Genomic DNA, 24,207 nt, shown 5'->3' with positions numbered 1-24,207 from the left:
ATTGAACCAGCAAGCCATTGACATGCATCAAAACAGTACTTCATTTATTCATTTTAATTTCTGGAGCTTCTGTTGTATGTGGGATGCTGTACTGAACTCTAGGGGTAGAGTAGTGAGGTAGTGAACAGGATAAATGGAGGGATCACAAAGTGAGCAAGGAGAGGGCATAGTGGGATGAAATGAGTTGGATGAGATAGGATCAGGTCATGCAGGGCCTTACAGGTTATAAAAGGAGTTTGGATTTTATTTTAAGAGTACCACTGGAGTATTTTGAATAGCAGATTGACATGATTTGATTTGTGCTTCTTAAAAGATTACTCTGGCTTGATGAGTGGAAAATAGATTGGTGGCATCAAGAATGGCAGAAGGAGGTCCATTGTGTAGGTTATTCCAAATATCCAGGAAAAGAATGACATATCTTTGACCATGGTGGGGGCAGTAGAAATGGGCAGTAACAATGGGTTATATTAGTGCTGTAGATGGCCTTGAATATACATTATGGTAATCTCGTACTAGTACTGTAGATACTAGTATAACCCATTGTTATACTAGCCATTGTTGTACAATCATTCTTACTAGATTTAGTCATGAGACTTTCTGGATTGATTCCAAAAGAATCATTAAGAGAAGGATTAAAAGTGCATATTTTCAGGCTCTGAATTAGTTGTCTGGGGTAAAGTCTAGGGAAATTTTTTTTTTTTTTTTTTTTAGTTTCTAATTAAAGTCAAAAAATACTGTTATATTGTTTGGTATATGCATGTAGGATTACACAGAATAACTCTATAATGCCAGCAGTATTAAAATGTCCAAGATTGTTCCACCTTTTTAGAATTAGTACTGCAAATTCCTTTCCTTCCCAGATATGCTAGCAATTATTCCCAAAATATCTTTTCAGCACAGATTACAAAATTCCTCTTATTTGAATCAGTTTTATTCTGATAAAGCTAGATCTCTTTTCCCATAGTCCGCGTGCCTGTAATCCCAGCTACTCAGGAGGCTGAGGCAGGAGAATTGCCTGAACCCAGGAGGCGGAGGTTGCGGTGAGCTGAGATCGCGCCATTGCACTCCAGCCTGGGCAACGAGCGAAACTCCGACTCAAAAAAAAAAAAAAAAAAGAAAACATCAAGTCTTAAAATAAGACTACATTGCGTCTTTTTATTTAGAATCTTGAAATTTACATAAAAGCTATCCCTTTCCTTACTTTTTTTTTTTCTTCGTTAGTTTTAATCCTTTCTAGATAAAACTGCTTCCTTGGATTTCAGTTACTACTTTTATGGTTTTATAATTTACTACCATTAATGGAGCTTCTTCAACACCTCTGAATTAGATTTCCCTGACCCTCTACTATGCTTCCATCTTTTGGAGGGGTTCTCAGGATATACAAGACTATCATAGCATCAGTACCAAAGCGATTCTATCTGCGGGAGATGAAAACAGTAATCAAGTGGTAATTCTTCTCTTAGAAAATTCCTTAGAAAGTAGACCCATTGTGCCTTGATTTCTGCCATTCTACTTGTCTGGAGGTAAAAGGAAGGCCTTGAATTTACTCTTGCATTTGAGTGAGATTAGTTCTGTGAAAGGAATCATACCCTAATTGGTGTAACATAAAAAGCGCAGGTTTTAAAACCTAAAAGACCAATGTTTAAAACCCAGTTTTGCCACCTGCTACTTGTTTGATTTGGAGGAGGAAGTCAATCTCTAATATGCTTATTTTAGTCACCTATTAAATGAGAATAATTATGCCTCTCAATACTATTATGAGACTCTCAGATGATGGATAGAGAGGACTTATCTGTGCACATGGTAAGGCCTTAGTAAATGTAGCTTTTTTTTTTTTTTGAAACAGCGTCTTGCTCCGTTGCCAGGTGCCAGGCTGGAGTACAGTGGCACGATCTAGGCTCACTGCAACCTCCACCTCCCGGATTCAAGCAATTATCCTGCCACAGCCTCCTGAGTAGCTGGGACTACAGGTGCGTGTCACCATGCCCAGCTAATTTTTGTATGTTTAGTAGAGATGGGGTTTCACCATGTTGGCCAGGATAGTCTCGATCTCCTGACCTCGTGATCTGCCTGCCTCGGCCTCCCAAAGTGCTAGGATTACAGGCGTGAGCCACTGCGCCTGGCAGTGTAGCTATTTTTATTGTCTATTATCTCTTCAACCCTGTGGCTGCTAGTACCCAAATCTCAGCTGAGTGTGAGCTGCCTAGAAACTGAATCTCCAAGTTTAAAAGTAGAGTAATCCACAGTCCCAAATCACATTTATAAACGGTAATTCTCCAAGCAAAATTGGTGACCCCGTACTGCCTGTCTTTTCTTTATTCTTCTTCTAGCCAAGAGTTTCTTAGTCATATATGGCCATTTCTGCCACAGTCACTATTACTGTTGTCCCCCAACTCTGCATTTTCTAAGCCTATTATTTCTGCCTCCTGCAGGGGCTTCTCTTTTGTCCCTACATTTGATCTCACAGGAATCTACCATCAAAAGATTTCTGATTGAGTGCAGCCCTCAAGAGCTTATGAGAACCAACATTCTCCTCCTTTTCCCTTTTGCACCCTGAGTCTCTGGTTTTCATTTGCCTTAGGTTTAGCAGCTTAAGACTTCTAAACTGAAGCTTTACTAGGATCTTGATGTATGTTGATATTATTCAGGCTTTTAATGGTCCTTTTGAGTTGAGTACAATAGACATTCCTTATCACCAATGCTTTTCCTGGTGTAACACTAAATGCACCTACTTTCTTTTCATGCAGTTATAAAAGTGTAGCTTGACTTTTAGAATGCCAACTTAAGGAGATGATTTTTCTTTACCTCTGCCATGTGAATCATGTTGAATCTGAGGGTTATCTTTCTCTTTGTCACTATCATAGTGACTGACTGAAAGATCAAAATCTGCTTTGCAAGCTGAGCTCATTTTTCCCTAATTTTCCGATGCTTCTTTGCAAATCCTGAATCACATTTGCTGTCTGCGTACTAGTTCTCACCTATTACCTGGTTTTCCCATAGCCCGTGAGTATGTATGATTCTTCAAGGTGTTCCAGGAAGAAGTTTTAAAATTCCTCTATAGCGTATAGTCTTTTCAATAAATGGTGCTGGCAAAATTGGATATACCTATGCACAGATGAACCTTTGCCTTTATTTCACACCATAAACAAAGATGAACTCTGAGAACATCATAGACCTAAATGTCAGAGCTAAGAACACCATTAAGAAAATTAAAGACAAGGCACAGAGTGCAAGAAAACAATTGTGAAACAAATATCTGATAAGGGTGTGTATTCAGAATATATAAAGAACTCCTACAACTTAATAAGACAAATGACCCAATTTTAAAAATGGATGAAAAATTACACATATATTTGTGTGACTCACAAGTTCTACTACTAGATATTTACTCAAGAGAAATGAAAATGTATATCCATATAATACTTATGTGTGAATGATCACAGCAGCATTATTTGTCAAAGCCCCAAATTGGAAACAGTTCAAGTATTTATCAACTGGTGAATAGATACACAAAATGTAGTATATCCATACAGTGGAATTCTACTCACTAATAAAATGAATAAACTACTGTATTAGTCAGGGATTCCTAGAGAGACAGACTAATAGTATGTGTGTACATATATATACATATATACATATATATATATGTGTGTGTATATATATATGGGAGTTTATTAAGTATTAACTTACACGATCACAAGGTCCCACAATAGGCTGTCTACAAGCCAAGGAGCAAGGAGAGCCAATTCAAGTCCTAAAACTGAAGAACTTGTAGTCTGATGTTTGAGGGTAGGAAGCATTCAGCATGAGAGAAAGATGTAGACTGGAAGGGTAGGCCTGTCTCGTCTCTTCACGTTTTTCTGCCTGCTTTATATTCACTGGCAGCTGATTAGATTGGGCCCACCAGAGTAAGGGTGGGTCTGCCTTTCCAGGCCACTGACTCAAATGTTAATCTCCTTTGGCAACACCCTCACAGACACACCCAGGATCAATACTTTGCATCCGTCAATCAAGTTGACATTCAGTATTAATCATCACAAGTCTACCCCTTGTCAACTTGAACCCATACACATCTCCTGAGATGATACATAATCTTCAAATAAAGACAATAATAAGGTCATAATAACACCTAACATAGTACAATTATCCTTCATACAACCAGAAACTCACCAATCCCCAACCCAAATACGATTTCATAAAGTTAACAATACTTAAATGCTGATGTGAAGTCAATAAATCTTATGTCTCATGATAAAGGAAAAGGAAATAAAATGAAGATATTTTCTTATCATAATTGTATACATGTACAAACATGTTTTTAACAAAAGAAGGAATAAATAAATACTCATGACAGTTACAGTCCTAATTTGTGCAGCTGGTCATGTGGTAGCAGCTGGTATTGATGACTACCTGCTTCTACTACCCACTGGGTATTCCCTTTGCCTTCAACAAGCACCTCAGCAAGTTGTGTTTTTTTTTTTCCTGGTGAAGTGACTCAAACTTTCATCCCTGTAGGGTCTGGACCATTTGTATTCTTGCCTGGATTGGGCTGTTGTAGTTTCCCATTTACCTTAATCACAGGGCATGGTAATACTAAGAGATGCCTGAATAGATCTCCTGTATTCCATGCATACTCTTCCTACCTCCGTTATATAGTAGTAAACTGATTTCATCTTGATAGTCCCGGTCAGTCACCCCAGCCAACAGTATAACTCCCTTCTTAGCCTGTTGACTTAAAGGTAGGAGGAGCCCAAAGTGTTCAGATGGTAATCTTAACTTCCAGTTTAATGGAATCGTTGTTGTGTCTCCTCGTGGCAGCGTTCCTTCTTCTAGAACTAAGACCTCTAGGCCAGCAGAATGTAATGTCATGAAAACAGGAAGCAAAAATTTTGCTAGTAGATCACTAGGGGTAATGGTGAATCATGCCATTACTACTACTACTGATACATGGAATAACATGGATAAACCTCAAAACATTACACTAGTGAAAGAAGCTAGAGACAAAAGACTACTTATGGTACAATTCTATTTATATGAGGTTTCTAGAAAAGACAAAAGTATAGAGATAGGTTGCAGATCAGTAGTTGCCTGTGGGTGAGAGCTGTGATTAACTGCACATGAGCATAGAGGATAGAGGGAATTTTTGGGGTGGTGTCATGAAAGTGTTCAAAACTGGATTGTGGTGATGATTATATAACTGTGTAAACTTTTTAAAACTTGACGAACTATACTCAAAATGAATGAATTTTATGGTATGTAAATTGTACCTCAATAAAGCAGTTTAAAAAATTGTGCATAGTGCTTGGGTTATGACATAGCCATTTAGTTTTTGCTTCATCTCACCGCAAGATGACATAGTCCTTTATCTCATGAGCAGTATTTCTCAAGCTTTAAGGTGTATAAGAATCACCTGAGGATTTTGCTAAAAGCTGATTAAGATTCAGTAGGTCTGTGCCAGGACCTACTATTTTGCTTTAAAAAAATTTTTTTTTCTGTAAGTTATTGGAGTACACATGGTATTTGGTTACATGAGTAAGTTCTTTAGTAGTGATTTGTGAGTTTTTGGTGCACCCATCACCCGAGCAGTATACATTGCACCCTATTTGTAGTCTTTTATCCCTTGCTCCCTTCTACCCTTTCCCCCAAGTCCCCAAAGTTCATTGTATTGTTCTTATGCCTTTAGATTTTGCTTTGTTTTAAGAAGAAATATTTCCATTGGTTTCTGGGGAACAGGTGGTATTTCATTACATGACAGAGTTCTTCAGTGGTGATTTGTGAGATCTTGGTGCACCCATCACTTGAGCAGTATACACTGAGCCCAATTTGTAGTATTTTATCTCTCACCCCCCTCCTACCCTTTCCTTGGAGTCTCCAAAGTTCATTGTATCATTCTTATGCCTTTAAATCCTCATAGCTTAGCTCCCACTCATGAGTGAGAATATGTGATGTTTGGTTTTCCATTCCTGAATTACTTCACTTAGAATAATAGTATTCAGTCCCATTCAGGTTGCTGTGAATGCCATTCATTCATTCATTTTTATGACTTAGTAGTATTTCATCATGTATGTATACCACAGTGTCTTTATCCCCTTGTTGATTGATGGGTATTTGGGCTAGTTTCATATTTCTGCAGTTGCAAATTGTGTTGGCATAAATATGCATGTGCAAGTATCTTTTTCATATAATGACTTCTTTTCCTGTGGGTAGATACCCAGTAGTGGGATTGCTGGATCAAATGGTAGTTCTACTTTTAGTTCTTTAAGGAATCTCCACACTGGTTTTCATAGTGATTTTACTAGTTTACATTCCCATTAGCAGTGTAGAAATGTTCTCTTTTCTCCACATCCATGCCACCATCTATTACTTTTTAATTTTTTGATTATGGCCATTCTTGCAGGAGTAAGCATTGTGGTTTTGATTTGCATTTTCCTGATCATGAGTTGATCACTTGTGATGGTGAGCATTTTTTTCATGTATTTGCTGGCCATCTGAATATCCTCTTTTGAGAACTGACTATTCATGACCTTGGCCCACTTTTTGATGGGATTGTTTTTTCTTGTTGATTTTTTGAGTTGTTTGTAGATTCTAGATATTAGTCCTTTGTCAGATGCATAGAATGTGAAGATTTTCTCCCACTCTTTGGATTGTCTGTCTATTTTGCTGACTGTTCCTTTTGTTGTGCTGAAGCTCTTTAGTTTAATTAAGTCCCACCTATTTATCTTGGTTTTTGTTGCATTTGCTTTTGGGTCCTTGGTAATGAAGTCTTTGCCTAACCCAGTGTCTAGAATGGTTTTTCTGATGTTATCTTCTAGGATTTTTATAGTTTCAGGTCTTAGATTTAAGTCTATGATCCATCTTGAGTTGATTTTTTTATAAGGTGGGAGATGAGGATCCAGTTTCATTCTCCTACAAGTGGCTAACCAGTTATCCCAGCACCATTTGTTGAATAGGGTGTCCTTTTTTCACTTTACGTTTTTGTTGGCTTTGTCTAAGGTCACTTGACTGTATGTATTTGAGTTTATTTCTGGGTTCTTTGGTCTGTTTCATTGGTCTATATGCCTGTTTTTATACCAGCACCATGCTGTTTTGGTGACTGTGGCCCTATAGGATAGTTTGAACTCGTAATGTGATGACCCCAGATTTGTTCTTTTTGCTTAGTCTTGCTTTGGCTATGTGGGCTCTTTTTTGGTTCCATATGAATTTTAGGATTGTTTTTTTCTAGTCTGTGAAGAATGATGGTGGTATTTTAATGGGAATTAAATGGAGGCACATCCCATGCTCATAGATTGGTAGAATTAATATTGTGAAATTGACCATACTGCTAAAAGCAATCTACAGATTTCACGTTTTTAACAAATTCCAAAGTGATGTCATTGCTGCTGGTATGAGAACCACACTTTGAATGGAAGGCATTAGAATTTCTTTATTAGAATCTCCTGGGGAGCTCTTAAAATAAAATTTTATTTGATGTAGAGCTCTATCCAACAAATTAAATCAGAAATCTTGTTTGGTGATTCTATTGTGCATTTAGGTTAAGAGCCTTGACAAAATGGGATTCTTTCTGCCATAGGGAGTCAATAACAAACTTTCACCTATATCTCCTTATACACAGCCATCTCATAGTTTAGGTTATAACTGAAGACCCCCAAATTAAGATCAGGATCTCTTGTGATAACAAGGAGAAGAAACTAGAATGCTTTAACTACACTCCTTTTGAATAATCTCTTACACATTTCAACCCTTTAGTCCAAATAATCAGAATACAGAAGAAAGGGGAACCTGGAGTGATTATGATAATAGTTTAAATCTGTTAAATAATGACAATGTGTCATACATTGTTCAAAACATTTTACATGCATTATCTTATTTTACCTTCACATTTTACCCTGTGTGGTAGGTACTGTAATTTTCTCTATATTATAGAATGAACAAAATGTATAGAGAGGAGAAATGACTTATTCAAAATCACACAGCTAGTAAGTGGTCCAACTGGGATTTGAAGCTAGGCAGTCAGACTCCAGGGTCCCAGAGAAGCTGATACCCACTAGTACCTGCTTCCTGTAATCTGTAGTCTGTTTCTGCCAGACCTTCTGCCCCAAATTCCTAACTGATCTATCTTTGGGAAGTGGAGCTGGATGCTACCCAAATCTTCAAGGCCCTTTTATTTGTCTCCTAAAACATACCCAAGCCTACTAACAGTGTTTCTGTATCCTCACGACACACTCTTGCCTTGCTTTCCAGGACCCTGTTGATGTTAGAGATTCCTCTGAGCTATCTTATTCTAATTGCTTGAGCTGAAAGAGAACGTCCCAAGAAGCACATTTTTAAACCCCATTTTTCCTCTCTGAATGCTCTGGCCTCTTGGACCTGAGTTTTCTTGTGCCCTTAATCCTTATCTGAGTTCTTCTCCTCTCCTCAAAGATAGATATAGGGAAAACTTAATGTTAAACTGAAATTGAGCAGGGTGTTTAACCAACTGACCATGTACTTAACCTCTGTTACCCTTTTTTGTTTTTAATAGTGATTGAGTTTCATTGAAGCTTCCAGCGATTTTAGTGCCTCAAATATTCTTTGTTAACATAATGCCTTTAGAATGCTAAGTATCAGGAAGCCTATTTTTAATTTATCAATGGCACCCTTAGTCTTAATATGCTTAAGCATACTTTACTTTTGAGGGGAGAATTAATCTTTTATCACATGTACCGTAGATGCTGTTGGTTTCATTATTTTAGGAAAATGTTCTTATGATTGTTTTAGCATTAATGCTATGCACATACCTCTTTTTCCAATATCTGTTCAGCATAGATAAGGAAGATACAAAAAGAATGACCCATACTAAAGCTAATGCCAAAGAGATGTAAGTTGCAGCTGTTTGAAAAACTAACAAAGATGTTAAACTTGTTGATTTCATCTTGACTGTGAAGAAAGTGAATCTGAAATTAAGAATATGATGGAGAATATTTGGACTTTCTTTTATAAGCTACATCTTTGGGAAACCTTGAATATTTAAGCACAATTACAAGAAGATAATTCTATAAATGGAAATGTTTTGGAGGTGGGGAAATAAAAAAGGAATTTTATTCTGCCATTCATGTGAAGCAGGGCTACTTAGAAAAGCCAAACACTGTCAGTGTAACTTCTTTGCAGCACTGGGGACTCAAGCTTTCACATGCTTATGAGTCACTTGAGGACTTGCTGAAAATACAGTTCCTTGGGCCTTACTCCTTTCAGTTCTGAGTTTTTAACATAATAAAACTCAGGATTGTAATACTCAAGGTTTTATTCACGGTTCTCCACAGAAACAGGACTATTAGAATATTGCCTATATGTCTGTTGATATATTTTTCTAGAGATTGATGTTAGGAATTGGCTTCCATGATTATGGAGACTGAGAAGTTCCAAGATCTCCATTTGGCAATCTAGTGTTCCAGGAGAGCCAGTGATATAGTCTCAGTCTAAGTCTGAAGACCTGAGAAGTGCAAAAACTAATGGTATAAATTCTAGTCCAAGTTTGAAGACCTGAGAACTGGGAGAGCCAGTGGTGAAAATTCCAGTGCAGGTCTTAGTCAAAGGCAGCAGAAGACTAATGTCTTATCTGGAAGATAGGCAGAGAGAGCACCAATTCTCCCTTACCCTGACTTTTTGTTCTATTCAGGCCTTTGACAGACTGGACGAAGTTTCTCTCCATTGAAGAAGGCAATCTGCTTCACTCAGTCTACTGATTCAGTTGTTAATATTACTCGGAAACTCTCACAGAAATACCCAGAATAATGTTTAACCAAATATTTGGGCACCTCATTGTATAGTCAAGTTGATATAGAAAATTAATCATGGTACAGATCAAAGTTGAGTCACTTGTGTAAAAAATGTGCCTCCTTCCACTTTTTTAAAAAAGTCTTCATAAAACACATGAACTATATCAGAAAATAAAGCCACTAGTACAATGACATTTAAAAAATCAGTATATTAAAATAGTACAAATATGCCCTTTGTCTAAAATAAATAAAATAAAGGAGAAGTAAAAAGTATAATGGAGTACATAGAAGGAAAAACAATTTATTTGCTTCTTTCAGTATTTTCTGCTAAGTACCAGGGATGATTCTAGGTGCTGATGGGGACCTAGAAAACTAAGTAGTTTTCTGGGTCATAGGACTTTCATTGCTAAGACTGAAACTGTCTGAGGCAAACCAGAATGGTTGGTTATTCTAGGGGAGAAGGAGGGAAGAGTTATTTTCAAAGGGGAAGACCGACAAACTAATATGTGAGTAAGTATGTAATGTGATCAGTAGTGATAAGTGTTATGAAGAAAATCAAACTGTGCTCAGAGACAGAGAGAGTTTAGGAGAGTTATTTAGGAGCCATGAGTTTAGATTTGATCAGCTAGGGAATGAAGTAAGATGAAAAAGAGAAATGAGCTGAGGACTGAGATGAGATAGACTCAACCAAGTGACCAAGAGCCAACAGTAAGGAAGGAGGAAAGCTAGAATAGTGTGATGCACAAGAAGCAACTTAATGAATTGTTTCCAGAAGACTCATCAACTGGAGTTTTCTTTCTCCAGTTGATGTTGCTGAAATGCTGGGATGAAAACTCAGATTGACCGTTTAATTAATAGAATGGTGACAGTGATTGAGAGGGACAAAAACTTGATTACTGTGAGATCAAGAGGCCGTGGAAAATGTATATATTAGCTTGCTAGGGCTGTTATAACCAAGTACCACAAACTGAGTGGCTTAAACAATAGAAATTTATTGTATCATAGTTCTAGGGCCTGGAAATCCAAGATCAAAGTGTTGTCAGGGCCATGTTCCTTCTGAAGGTGCTGAGAAAGGATGTGTTCCAGGCCTCTCACCTAACTTCTGGTACTTTTTTGGCAATCTGGTGTTCCTTGGCTTGTGGCTGCATAACTGAGTCTTCACATGGCATTCTCCCTGTGTGTGCATCTATGCTCCACCAGTTATGTTGGACTGGGAGCCCACTCCACTCCAGTACAACTTCATTCTAACTTAGTTACTTACAACAATAGCAGCCGTTGTTTCCAAATAAGATCACATTGTGAGGTGCCGAGGGTTAAGATTTCAAAATAGGAATGTTAAGACATAATTCAACCCATAAAAATGTAGTATATCCATACAATGGAGTATTTTCAGCCTTGAAAAGTAAGGAAATTCCAACACCTGTTACAACATAGATGAACCTTGAAAACTATGCTAAGTGAAAGAAGCCAGTCACAAATGGTCACAAATAGCGTAGTTATTTTTATATAAAGTGTTTAGAATAGGAAAATCCAGATTGTCAGACTTGGAGGCAGTGGGAAACAGGGAAATAACCGTTAATGGACATGGGGTTTTTGGAGGGTGGTGAACATGTTCTGGAATTAGGTATCGGTAATGGTGCATAACCTTGTGAATATACTGAACTGTACACTTTGAAAGGGTAAATTTTATGGTAAGTGAATTAAATGTCAATAAAATATATATATATTGGCTGGCTGTGTTTGCTTACGCCTCTAATCTCAGCACTTTGGGAGGCCAAGGAGGCTGGATCACTTAAGGTCAGGAGTTTGAGACCAGTCTGGCCAACATGGTGAAACCCCATCTTCACTAAAAATACAGGAAAAAAAAAAAAAAAAAAAGGCCAGGCACGGTGGTTCACGCCTGTAATCCCAGAACTTTGGGAGGCTGAAGAGGGCAGATCACGAGGTCAAGAGATCGAGACCATCCTGGCCAACATGGCGAAACCCCATCTCTACTAAAAATAACAAAAATTAACTGGGCGTGGTGGTGTGTGCCTGTAGTCCCAGCTACTTGGGAGGCTGCGACAGGAGCATTGCTTGAACCCGGGTGGCAGAGGTTGCAGTGGGCCGAGATCGCGCCACTGCACTCTAGCCTGGTGCCTGGTGACAGAGCAAGACTCTATCTCAAAAAAAAAAAAAATTAGCTGGGCATGGTGGTGCGTGCCTGTAGTCCCAGCTACCTGGGAGCCTGAGGCAGGAGAATCACTTGAACTTGAGAGGCAGAGATTGTAATGAGCCGAGATTGTGCCACTACACTCCATCCTGGGCAACATAGTGAGACTCTGTCTCAAAATAATAAAAATAAAAATAAAAATAAAACCAAAAAAACAAAAACCAACCAAACAAATATATATGTATATATGTGTGTATGTATGTGTGTGTGTGTGTGTGTTTATGTGTATATATACATATATAAAAATATATATATTTTGACAGAGGGAGGGGAAAAGGTAAAGAAGTAGAGGTAGCCAGTGTCAACATCACTGAGTCATTTTCTATGGAAAAGCGTACAAACATGGGGTGATGAGAAGTGGATGTAGGGTCAAGAGAGGACTTTTAAAAATACAGGAATATTATAGCATGTTTGTATGCTGACTCAAACCATCTAACAGAGAGGGAAATAGTAGTGATGCAAGGCAGGGCTGAGGGGATTTTCAGAAGCCAAATCCTTGTGTTCATTGAACTATCACCTTGAATAACTTTATCCATGTCTCTTCCTAGGTGACAGATCAGTCGGTGAAAGCATTTGCTGAACACTGTCCTGAGCTTCAATATGTAGGCTTCATGGGTTGTTCAGTCACTTCTAAAGGAGTCATTCACCTAACCAAGGTAGGTACTATGGCTGCTTTTCCTTGGTGAGCCCTAAATTGTTGAATTTACTTAAATAAGGGATAGTCAGACCATTATAGAAGTATACTAGTGTTTGATAAAGTTAAAATGAGTTGAAGAAAGCAATACCAAACTTATACTTTCTGAAATGGAATACTCATTTAAACAAGAAGTTTTTTGCTTTTTCATTGCTAATGGCTATGAAATATATATAAGAATCATTTAAATGTAATCCATTGTGCTCAGAAGATATTTTGATTGAATTTTAAGTGCTCATATATCACTAGATCCTATGAGTATTTGGCTTTAAAAAGTGAATATGGTCAGTGCATATGATCAAGTTGAATATGTAAAGTGAAAAGAGAGGTGAATATATGACATAAACTTACATTGTGTTTCAGAACGTTCACTAATATAACAATTACATGAAATTTCATATTTTTAGAAATGATCAAACTGCCAGTTCTTTTGTAATCTCTCACTGATGTGACATCTCTACTGCTTTCCAGAGCTTTAAAATAATTCGAAGCCAACTCTCACATCTGTGTAATGGAAAAAATAGCTACTATAAAATTTACCCACATATTATCTGAAATTTGTTGCTGTATAGCCTTCGGTTCTATCCTATAGTACCTAGGAAAGTGAATGTGAGTCTTGCCTTTTCCAGCTTATAGCTAAGCAACCTTTTTCTTCAACTTTCTTTTATTTCACAACTATTAGAAAGCTGCTATATTGGCAACACAATGATGAAAAAAAACAGGTAAGATCCCAGGTCTCTTCAGTTTGATATCTTCAGATCTCTTTGAGCTTACACTTTAATGGGATATAATGTCTTTCTTTACTCCCTAGGAAATGAGCAAATATTTATGAGTTACCTAGGACTATGGTAGGGCCACACAATGAATAGGACCCTGGACGCCATTATAACCTCAAGTTGGATTATTGGGTCTATCACTTAGCTAAGTGGGAAAATTATTTTTTAGGGTATTAAATAAGGTAATGTATATGTAAGATGATTGAATGAGAGTAGAGACTACAGTAAATGCTAAGTAAATATTAACTATTAATATTAAAACAGATGTCAGCAGGGTGTGGTGGCTCACACCTGTAATCCCAGCACTTTGGGAGGCTAAAGCAGGCCGATCACATGAGGCCAGGAGTTTGAGACCAGCCTGGCCAACGCAGTGAAACCCTGTCTCTACTAAAATACAAAACTTAGCTGGGTGTAGTGGCATGTGCCTGTAATCCCAGCTACTTGGGAGGCTGAGATGGGAAAATTGTTTGAACCTGGGAGGTGGAGGTTGCAGTGAGCTAAGATCGTGCCACTGCACTCCAGCCTGAGTGACAGAGTGAGACTCCATTTCAAAACAACAACAACAACAACAACACAACAACAACAACAGCAACAAAAACCAGATGGCATAGTATCTAAATTGCTGGAAAATTAGTACAAAATTTGATTTTAAGAAATCAAATCACTATTCTAATCTAGTGTATCTAAAAGAGAGCCTGCGGTTGTACCGTGTCTTAAAGGACTGATTAGCTTTAATTTTATTTTGAAGATCAGAGCCTAAAGCTAGAGGAGAGGATAGGCCTGTTATTCTCAATTATTGCTCTATCAGAATATCTTAGTGTAACCAAGACCATATGTAACCATAATTTTTAATTCATTTTCTATAACCTTGGCCTGAACATCTTGGTAGATGAGTTTTTCTAGTCACATTTAATGCCGTTTATGGTGTAGAGTAAAAATGCCTTTGGTTGAACAGATTGTGCACAACAAGTGTTGTGATGGCCATATGTGGGCTTTTTATGATCACTTGAAATTGTACTCATTAACGACAAAACAAGACTTATTAGATCAGTGAGTGCTTCCCTGAGCATTTTGAGATGGCCAAAAATTATGGTACACTGATACTTAAAAGACCACTATTATTCTCTGTGATAAAACACAGCTACAGCAAATGTCTGTATTGGAAAGCTCAATTTGCTGAGATGGTTCTTCTGAAGATTATGGGCAAGGATTACTGGTTTGGTCTGTCAACAATCAGAATCTATTGGACTCAGAGTTAGTCCACAGAGTTTTGAGGAACATCTTTGTTCTTCAACAGAGACTTTGCTTTGATGAGAAAACTGTTGTGTACAACGAAGCGACTAGTGTTGCTTAGTTTTCTGGATTCAAGTAAAGGCAAGAAGACATTTTATGCATGCATAGGTTCTACAAAGCTGTTTTAATTGGTTTATCTCTTGAAAAGGGTAGAACTCAGTTTTTAATAAAATTAATGCTTTTTATTTTATGAGATTTGTATTCTGGTAGTGTTTTCATACCAGTTACTAAGACATTCACAAAAATTTTTGTAATTATATAAACACCCCTTAAAAAGTTGTGTTTTCCTTATCATCATAGTACATAATAAAATAAATGATCAGGAAGATGTGAGATATAGAGTGTTGAGAGCTATTAACCTAAATATGTTTTTACATGATTTAGAAAAATCTGACACATGATGTCACTACATCTCTGGCTTTTTAAGTTTACTAAGAGAGGCAAGGAGCATAAAATCTCTATATCTTAGTTCTCTGTCTTTGAAATTATGTGCCTGTATTAGATGATCTGTCATCAGATTTGGAGTTCTTGAACCCTGAAGAATTTATGAATTTATGAATCATTGGCCTAGAAGGGACTGTGAGGGGCTCTCATGGAAACTAAGAAATATCAAGTCTAATTTAGTAGGTTAGAAGGGAAAATTGGGGATTTGTGATATCTTAGATTGTTAAATCAAGGGCAGGAGAACAGATGATTGGGAATAGATGGAAGGACATTGGTATCCTCCTGTGGTCTCTTGGATTTAATTTTATTTTGATTTCCTCAGGCTTGACTGAATTCTTGTTTACTTTTTATTATTTACTGATGGCACACCATTGTTACTTAAATTCTGCTAAAAGAAGCCTTCTTTTTAAGCTGCTATGACTGTGTAAATGAGAGTCCAGAATTACCAGACTGAATGCACACTGGTTGATAAGATAAAGTCAGATTTATGGGACGATGTTTGGAAACTTAGAGGTCCATATTTAAGAAGCAAAGATAAGAATTTTTGAGGTCTATATATAAGAGTTAAGAGTATTAGTGACTTGTTTGTGGTAGAATTGGGTCTCCTCTAACACAAGGGTGTTCTTTTCACTGTAGTGTACTTGTTATATAAATATAAAATCTCTCTATCTTGCTCTCTTTTCCACTTTTAAAAACAAGTTCAGAAAATGCAAATATATAGTTACCTTCAGTGTTTAGACTGTGGAGCCTGCATGTCATTTGCCACTAAAGAGACTAGAAAGAACATGTCAAAGGATCCAAAAGCCAACGTGAAATAGCTCCTACTGACTTAAGCTGGGATATTTTGAGCATTGAAAAGGAAGATTCTGCAAAGAATTAAAATAAATCAAATGGGTTTATAATGACATAAGCAAAATGAAACTGAACTTCTTCCAGCTTACGTGGAGTAACGGGCCAATTTTTTTTTTTTTTTTTTTGAGATGGAATCTCACTGTGTCACCCAGGCTGGAGTGCTGTGGCACAATCTTGGCTCAGTGCAACCTCCACCTCCTGTGTTCAAGCAATTTTTTGCCTCAGCCTCCTGAGTAGCTGGGATTACAGGCACCTGCCACAACATCTGGCTAATTTTTGTATTTTTAGTAGAGACAAGGTTTCGCTAGCTTATCCAGGCTGATCTTGAACTCCTGACCTCGTGATCCATGTGCCTTGGCCTCCCATAGGGCTGGGATTACAGGTGTAAGCCACTGCGCCCAGCCAGGGGCCAAATTTACTCTCTTCCCTGAAAAAAACATTTAAAAAAAAAAACAGACAAAATATATGAAACAGTGGTTTTTAAGATAGATATCAGGCAACCAAGGGCATTGGTCCCCCGCGATATGGGAAAAAGGCAAGAGGAGCGCTATGATTGTCTCAGTTTACTGCATTGAAAGAGTTTCCATACTGCAGCACAGGAAGGGGCTAACTCAGGTAACACATAGCACACTGTCTGAGTTGACAATACAGAACAGAAAGGCCAGGCAGACCAAAACAGCCAGATTTCAGAGGACAAAACACTGGAGTGGAGAGAACTGCATAGAGAATCCCAGAGATCTGTGGGTGACTCCTCTTATGTGTTCATCTAAATAACCTGTGAGTAAAGACAAAATCAAAAGAGAAATTAGGAAGTATTTTGAAATGAATGAAAAATGAAAACACATCGTATCAGATTCACTGTGATTCTACTAAAGTACTACTTAGATAAAAATAATGAAACAAATACCAATATGAGAAAAAAGAAAGATTTCAAATTATGACTTCGACTTTCTTTTTGTGAAATTTGAGAAAGAAGAACAAATTAAACCCAAAGTAAGCAAAAGAAAGGAAATAGTAAAGATCAAAGAGGAAATCAGTGAAATGGAAAGCAAAAAGAAGAGAAGAAATTATGAAACCAAAAGCTAGTGATTTGATAAGACAGATAAAATTAATAAATCTCTAGTTACACTGATCAAAAAAAAAAAAGAGAAGACATAGTTGCCAATGTTATAGCTCAGAGGGTTGACAAAACTATAGATACTACAGGTATTAAAAGGATAACAAGGGAATATTATGAACATCTTTTTTTTTTTTTTTTTTTTGAGATAGAGTTTTGTTTTTGTTGCTCAAGCTGGAGTACAATGCGATCTTGGCTCACTGCAACCTCTGCCTCTTGGGTTCAAGTGATTCTCTTGTCTCAGCCTCCCAAGAATCTGGGACTACAGGGGCCCACCACCATGCCCAGCTAACATTTTGTAATTTTAGTAGAGATGGGGTTTTACCATGTTAGCCAGGCTGGTTTCAAACTCCTGACCTCAAGTGATCCACCTGCATCAGCCTCCCAAAGTGCTGGGATTACAGGCGTGAGCTTCCACACCCAGCAAATGAACATCTTTAGGCCTATCAATTCAACAATTTAGATGAAATGGAAAATTTATTTGAAAAACACAGACTACCAAAGCTCACTTGAGAAGAAATAGATAACCGAATACCCCTGTATTTCTTAAAGAAATTGCATCTGTAGTTAAAAAATTTCCACCAATACTCTAAGCCCAGATGACTTCATTGTTGAATTCTGCCAAGTATTTAAGTAATAAATAATACCAATTCAACACAAGTCCTCTAGAAATTGGACTATTATTACCTACATAAAAAAACTTAATAACGACACTCTAAATGAAGAAAATTGAACACCACTATCTTTCATGAATATAGATTCAAAAATAATAAGCCAAAATTTGGAAAATCGTATCTAACAATATTTTAAAAGGAAAATGTGCCATGACCTAATAGACTTTATTCCATAAAAGCAAAGTTGGTTAGGCACTCAGAATAAATCAAAGCTAGGAGATCAATACACAAAAATTTGTTGTATCTCTATAGCAAAGGAAACAACAGAGTGAAAAGACAGCCTATAGAATGGAAGAAAATATTTCAAAACCGTATATCTGATAAGGAGTTAATATCCAAAATATATAAGGAACTCAACTCAATAGTAAGAAAACAAACAACCTGATAGAAAAATGGGCTAAGTACCCAAATAGAGATTTTTCAAAAAGAGACATTCAAGTGATCAGCAAGTATATGAAAACAATGTTCAGTATCACTAATCATCAGGACATGCAAATTACAACCACAATGAGATATCACCTTACGCTTGTCAGAATGTTATTATTAAAAGAGGAAAGGTAACAAGTTTTGGTGAGGATGTAGGGAAAAGGGAGCTCTTGTACATTTTTGGTAGAATTGTGAATTAGTATAGCCATCACAGAACACACTATGAAAGTGACTCAAAAAAATTAGAAATACCGTAAGATCCAGCAATAGTGCTGCTGGGAATATATCCAAAGGATATAAAATCAGTATGTTGAAGAAATGTCTGCATGCTTATGTTCATTGCAGCACTATTCACCGTAGCCAAAGTTGGCATGGAATGTCCATCAAAGGATAAATGGAAAAAGAAAATATAGTATATACACACAACGGAATACTATTCAGCCCTAAAAAGAAGGAAATTACTGTCATTTGCAACATCATGGATGAAACTAGGGGAACATTATGTTAAGTGAAATAAGCCAGGCACAGAAAGACAAATACTGCGTGGTCTCCTTACATGTGGAATCTAAAAAGTCAGACTCATAGAGCCAGATTAGAATGGTGGTTACCAGATGCTAAAAGGAGGGTAGGGATTGAGGAGATGCTGGTCAAAGAATACAAAGTTTCAGATAGGAAGAATAAGCTCAAGAGATCTATAGTACATCATAGTGACTATAGTTAATAAATATATTGAATACTTGAAAATTGCAGAGAGAGTAAATTTTAAGTGGTCTGCCACAAAACATATGATATTGAAGCAGACTTTCATTGTCTGAGATAATGCCTGGAGTTCTTGTCCTACCTACAAGATGATTAAGGAACACGGACACAAAGGTGAGGTTAGAGTGAAAGTTTAATAAGGAAAAGAAGAAAGCTCTCTGCCAGCAGAAAGGGGGTCCAGAATGGGAGTATCCACTATGGGACTGGGGTCCAGGGTTTTTATGGACTGGGAAGGGGAAGGAATGTGCTTAGTCTGTGGGCTGTCTTGGCGAACGTGTGACTCAACTTGGCCTGGGATCAGTCAGGGGCTGAGGTGATGATTCATGGGGACCAGACTTATAGTCTAAATAAAGGAAAGTAGAGCACCCACCAGAACTCACTGGAGCCCACTATGCCCATGCCCACAAAAGAAGAAACTTTACCTGGGAGCCCACTGACTATACAGAAGACAAAGGCATTTCTGTGCCAGGCCTTGTTCCCTTATCTGAGTGAGCTGGAGATTTGCGCAAGTTCTTACCCAAATGGGCCGGAGGTTCTTCTATCTGTGCAGCCACGGGCATGTCTCCAGGCACAACACCCCGAGCTAGTCCCCTTATCAAGCGGTGCCTGCCGCTTGAATCTTTTCTCAGGCTGCTTTTTACGTTATGTGGGGATGAGACACTGACCCATGGGCAGGGGGCTCTCTGGGACCCTTCCCTTGTTATCTCCCTAAGGCAAGCTAACTAACTCTTTAACTATGTGAGGTAAGGCATATATTAATTATCTTGGTCTGGCCATTCCACAATGTCTACTTATATCAAAACATCATATTCTACACCATAAAAACATACAAATTTTGTCAGTTAAAAAAATTAAAAAGATTTTTAAAAGAAGCATTAAAAAGTTATGTTTTTATATGCTAGCAATGAATAATCTGCAAATGGTATAAGGAAAAACCTTTCATTTACATTATTATCAAAAATGATAAAACATTTATAAATTTAACCAAGGATTTCAAGACTTGTACACTGAAACTCACAAAATATTACTGAGAGGAATTAAAGAAGACCTACATAATGAAAAGGCATCCACTGTTCATCTGAAAATACTTAATATTGTTAAGATGGCAATATTACTACTCAAAGCACTTTATAGAGACAATGAAATCTCTATAAAAATCTAAGCAGCTTTTTAAAATGGAAAATGTAATATTCAAATTATTATTGAATTGCAGGACACTTCAAGAGCCATAACTATCTCAAAAAAGAAAAACAATGTTGGAGGACTCATTTGTCCCAATTTTAAAACTTACTACAGAGTTATAAGAATCAAAACATCATGATACTGAAGTAAGAATAGACATATAGGTCAATGGAAGAGAATTGAGACTCCCTAAAGAAACTCACACATCTATGTCTTACTAATATTTGAAAGGGTTCTAAAACCATTCAATGGGAAAAGAAGAGTCTCTTAAGCACATGGTGCTAGGATATCTGGATATCCATATGGAAAAGAGTGAAATTAGACCTCTACCTCAGACCATATATAAAAATTAACTGAAACATGGTACAAAAACCTAAATGTAGGAGTTAAAACTATGAAACACTTAGAAGAAAACATGGGAGAAATCTTCATGATCTTGAATTCAGTAATGGATTCTTAGATATGATACCAAAAGCATGAGCAGCAGAAGAAAAAAAAGATAAATTGGACTTTATCACAATTAAAAACTCAAAGGATACTCCCAAGAAATTGAAGAGGCAATCTACAGAATAGGAGAAAATATTTGCAAATCCCATATCTGGTAAGTGTCTTGAATATATAAAGAACTTATATCTTAGCAACAAAAAGACAGCCTAATTTTTAAAAATGTGCAAATGACTTGAATAGATATTTCTCCAAAGAAGATATACTTGGCTGGCAAGTACATGAAAAGCTGCACAACATTATTAGTTATGCAAATGACTGGGAAATGCAAAGCAGAAACCCCAGTGAGGTACAGTTTCACATCTAGGATGGTTGTAATCAAAACATGGACAATAGCAAATGTTGACAAAGATGTAGAGAAAGTAGAACCCTTGTACATTAATGGTGGGGATATAAAATTATTCAACTACTATGGAAAACAGGCAGTTCCTCAAAAATTTAAATATAGAATTGCCATATGATCCAGCAGTTTCAATCCTAAGTATAGAATCAAAATAATTAAAAACAGATTTCAAAGAGAAACTTGTACATGAATGCCCACAGCAGCAATATACACAATAGCCAAAATATAGAAACAATGTAAATGCCTATCATCTCGTGTATGTATAAGCAGAATGTGATATATTCATACGGTAGAATATTATTCAGCCATGAAAAAGAATGATGTTCTGAAACATGCTATAACATGGCCTTGGAAGCATTACGCTAAAGAAGATATGTACAAAGGCTATTTTTCTATATTATTCTGTTTATATGAAATGTCCAGAATATGCCCATGTATACTGGGTTTCTTTCTGGTCTAATGAAAATGTTCAGAAATTAGATATTGGTGATGGTTGCACAAGTCACTCAATGTACTAAAAACCATCGAACTGTATACTTTATCAGGATGACTTTTATAGCAAGTAAATTTTGTATCAATAAAAAAGTTCTAGAAGAACATATAGGAGATAACTTGTGTGTGACCTTGGGTTAGACAAAGATTTCTAAATTAGGATACCAAAAGCATGATCAAAATTAATAAAAAATTACACTTTATCAAAATTAAAATCTTCTGCTCTTTGACATGTACAGTGATTCCCCCTTATCCTCTTGGGATATATTCCACACCCTCCAGTGCATGCTTTAAACCGTGGATAGTACCAAGTCTTTGTGTGCTATGATTTTTCTTACCCATACATACCTATGATAAAGTTTAATCATTAATTAGGCACAATATGAGATTAATAACTAATAATGAAATAGAACAATTAGCTGTAATAAAAGTGATGTGAGTGGGGTCTCCCCCACCCTGTCAAAATATCTTCTGGAACTGTACCTTGGGTAACTGATACCACCCACGAGAAGTGAAACTGCAGGTAGGGGAGAGGGACCCCTGTACTGTTAAGGAGACAAGCCCCAGATTGGGGAAAAAAAATTGAAAAACATATATCTTATAAACTAATTATGTCTAGAATATATTAAGAACTACCACAACTCAATAAGAAAATAAGCATATGAAAAGATGTTCAGTAGCATTAGGGATTAGGGACATGCAAATTAAAACTATAGCAAAATACCACCACACACCTATTAGATTAATATTAAAAATACTTGCCATATCAAGTGTTGGTGAGAATTTAGAGAAACCAGAACCCTCTATTAATTCAACAATTTAGATGAATGGAAATTTCATGCAAATTAAGGGGAGAGTCCCTTTTCCCTTATCTGCAATTTCACTTTCTGTGGGTGGTATCAGTTACCCAAAATACAAAACAAGAAGATATTTTGAGGGGATCGGGGAGACCACATTCACATCACTTTTATTGCAGCATATTGTTATGATGGTTCTATTTTATTATTAGTTATTGTTATTAATCTCATATTGTGCCTAACTGATTAAATAAATTTTATCATAGGTGTATGGTACAATTAAACATACTTGTGGTCCAATTTTACACATTGTGAGAATGTAAAATAGTCCAACCACTTTGGTAAGCACTTTAGTAATTTCTAAAATTGTTAAATGTGTACCTGCTATATGATAGTCATTCCACAACTAGGTATTTACCCAAGATCAGTGAAAGCACATGTATGGTGAAAGACATGTATCCATATGGCAGCTTTATTAGAAACAGTCCCAAACTGAAAACCACCCAAACTTCTGTCAGTTGGTGTACGTATAAACAATCTGGCATATTTATACAATGGGATACCACACAGTGTGAAATGAATGAATTACTGATACATACTATAGCATGGATTAATATCAGAATAATTCTGCTGAGTATAATGAGCCAGATGAAAAAGTTTTGTTTCATCTGTAAAATTCTAAGAAATGCAAATATTTGTCTAGTTACAAAAAGCTCACCAGTAAGGAAGGGGAGGGAGGAGAGAGGAACAAAAAGGAAGGAGTATAAAGGAGCATGTGATGACTTTGGGGGATGACATACATTATGTTGGTTGTGGTGAATATTTCATGCTGCACGTCTCAGAGCTTATCAAATTATACACTTTAAATATGTGTCAGTTTTTCTTCAGTAAAGCTGTTTTTTAAGAAAAGCTCATTGGTCATTTTTGGAACTTAGTAAGGCAGCAGTTTATTACTGTAAAAATGAGTAAACAAAATGAGTATCACACATTTATCCCTTTTTTCTTATAAGAATTACATAAAAATAACCACGTAATTCATAAGGGAAACAACTTCTGTATAGGATTCTAGTAACAAATGGAAGAGGAATGATAGAATTAGAAAATTACAGTTTTGCAGTTGATGGACCAAGGCAATGCTCATCGTCAAGGAAAGCAAAAGCGATTGGATGTGGATTGATATTCTCATTCAGGAATATCATAATGGAGGGAAGAAGTTGATACAATTTAACTCACTGATCAATCTTAGCATGAAGAAAAGTGAGACAGCCAGACCTTAAGTACTCGTGAGGTGATGCAGAGACTACAAGCATCACTTATATAGTATTCTTGCTACTAAAAAACAAAAATTAGCAAGGCAGAGTGCAGGGCGACTGTAATCCCACCTACTAAGGAGGCTGAGGCACAAAAATCGCTTGAAACCCAGGAAGTGGAGATTGCAGTGAGCCGAGATTGCACCACTGCACGCTAACCTGGATAACAGAGTGAGACTCCGTCTCAAAAAAAAACAAACAAACCAGGAGCCTGAGTCTAATCTGCCTCTGTATTTACCCATTTACAGGGATTAAAGCATTATGTTAAATAACACCACAAAAAGACAGTCACCTAAATCCAGATTTGTCTAAGGCAAATGACCCAGTTTCTCCAAGAAAAAACATTGTAGGAAAAAAACAGAGACATTTTCATAGAAAACACTCAAGACAAAACAACTAAACGTGATGTGGAGATTTTGCTTGAATCCTGATATTGAATACTGATAGTAACAAAACAACATTAGAATATATATTCTTTAGACTATTGAGAAAACTTGAATGTGAAATGGTTATTGGATGATAATAAGGTATTATTGTTAGTTTTGCCAAGGATGGTAGTGGCATGCTTGTTAAATTT

The 24,207-nt window shown here is 36.8% G+C and overlaps 1 protein-coding gene across 1 annotated transcript in view; it reads left to right on the top strand.

Moving 5' to 3' along the window:
* The window catches only part of FBXL17 (F-box and leucine rich repeat protein 17), a 545,836-nt gene that overhangs the window by 150,423 nt on the left and 371,206 nt on the right, over window positions 1-24,207 (top strand). The window contains exon 5 of the mRNA XM_012459737.3: window positions 12,516-12,623. Within this exon, the coding sequence (XP_012315160.3) occupies window positions 12,516-12,623 (108 nt within the window). The remainder of the gene's footprint in view (window positions 1-12,515; window positions 12,624-24,207) is intronic.

This window comes from Aotus nancymaae, unplaced genomic scaffold, assembly GCF_030222135.1.
Source record: "Aotus nancymaae isolate 86718 unplaced genomic scaffold, 86718_ANA_hifiasm-v0.15.2.pri h1tg000014l, whole genome shotgun sequence".
Lineage (NCBI taxonomy): Eukaryota > Metazoa > Chordata > Mammalia > Primates > Aotidae > Aotus > Aotus nancymaae.
Note: the sequence above shows the minus strand (reverse complement) of the source record. Positions and strands in the feature narration are given on the sequence as shown.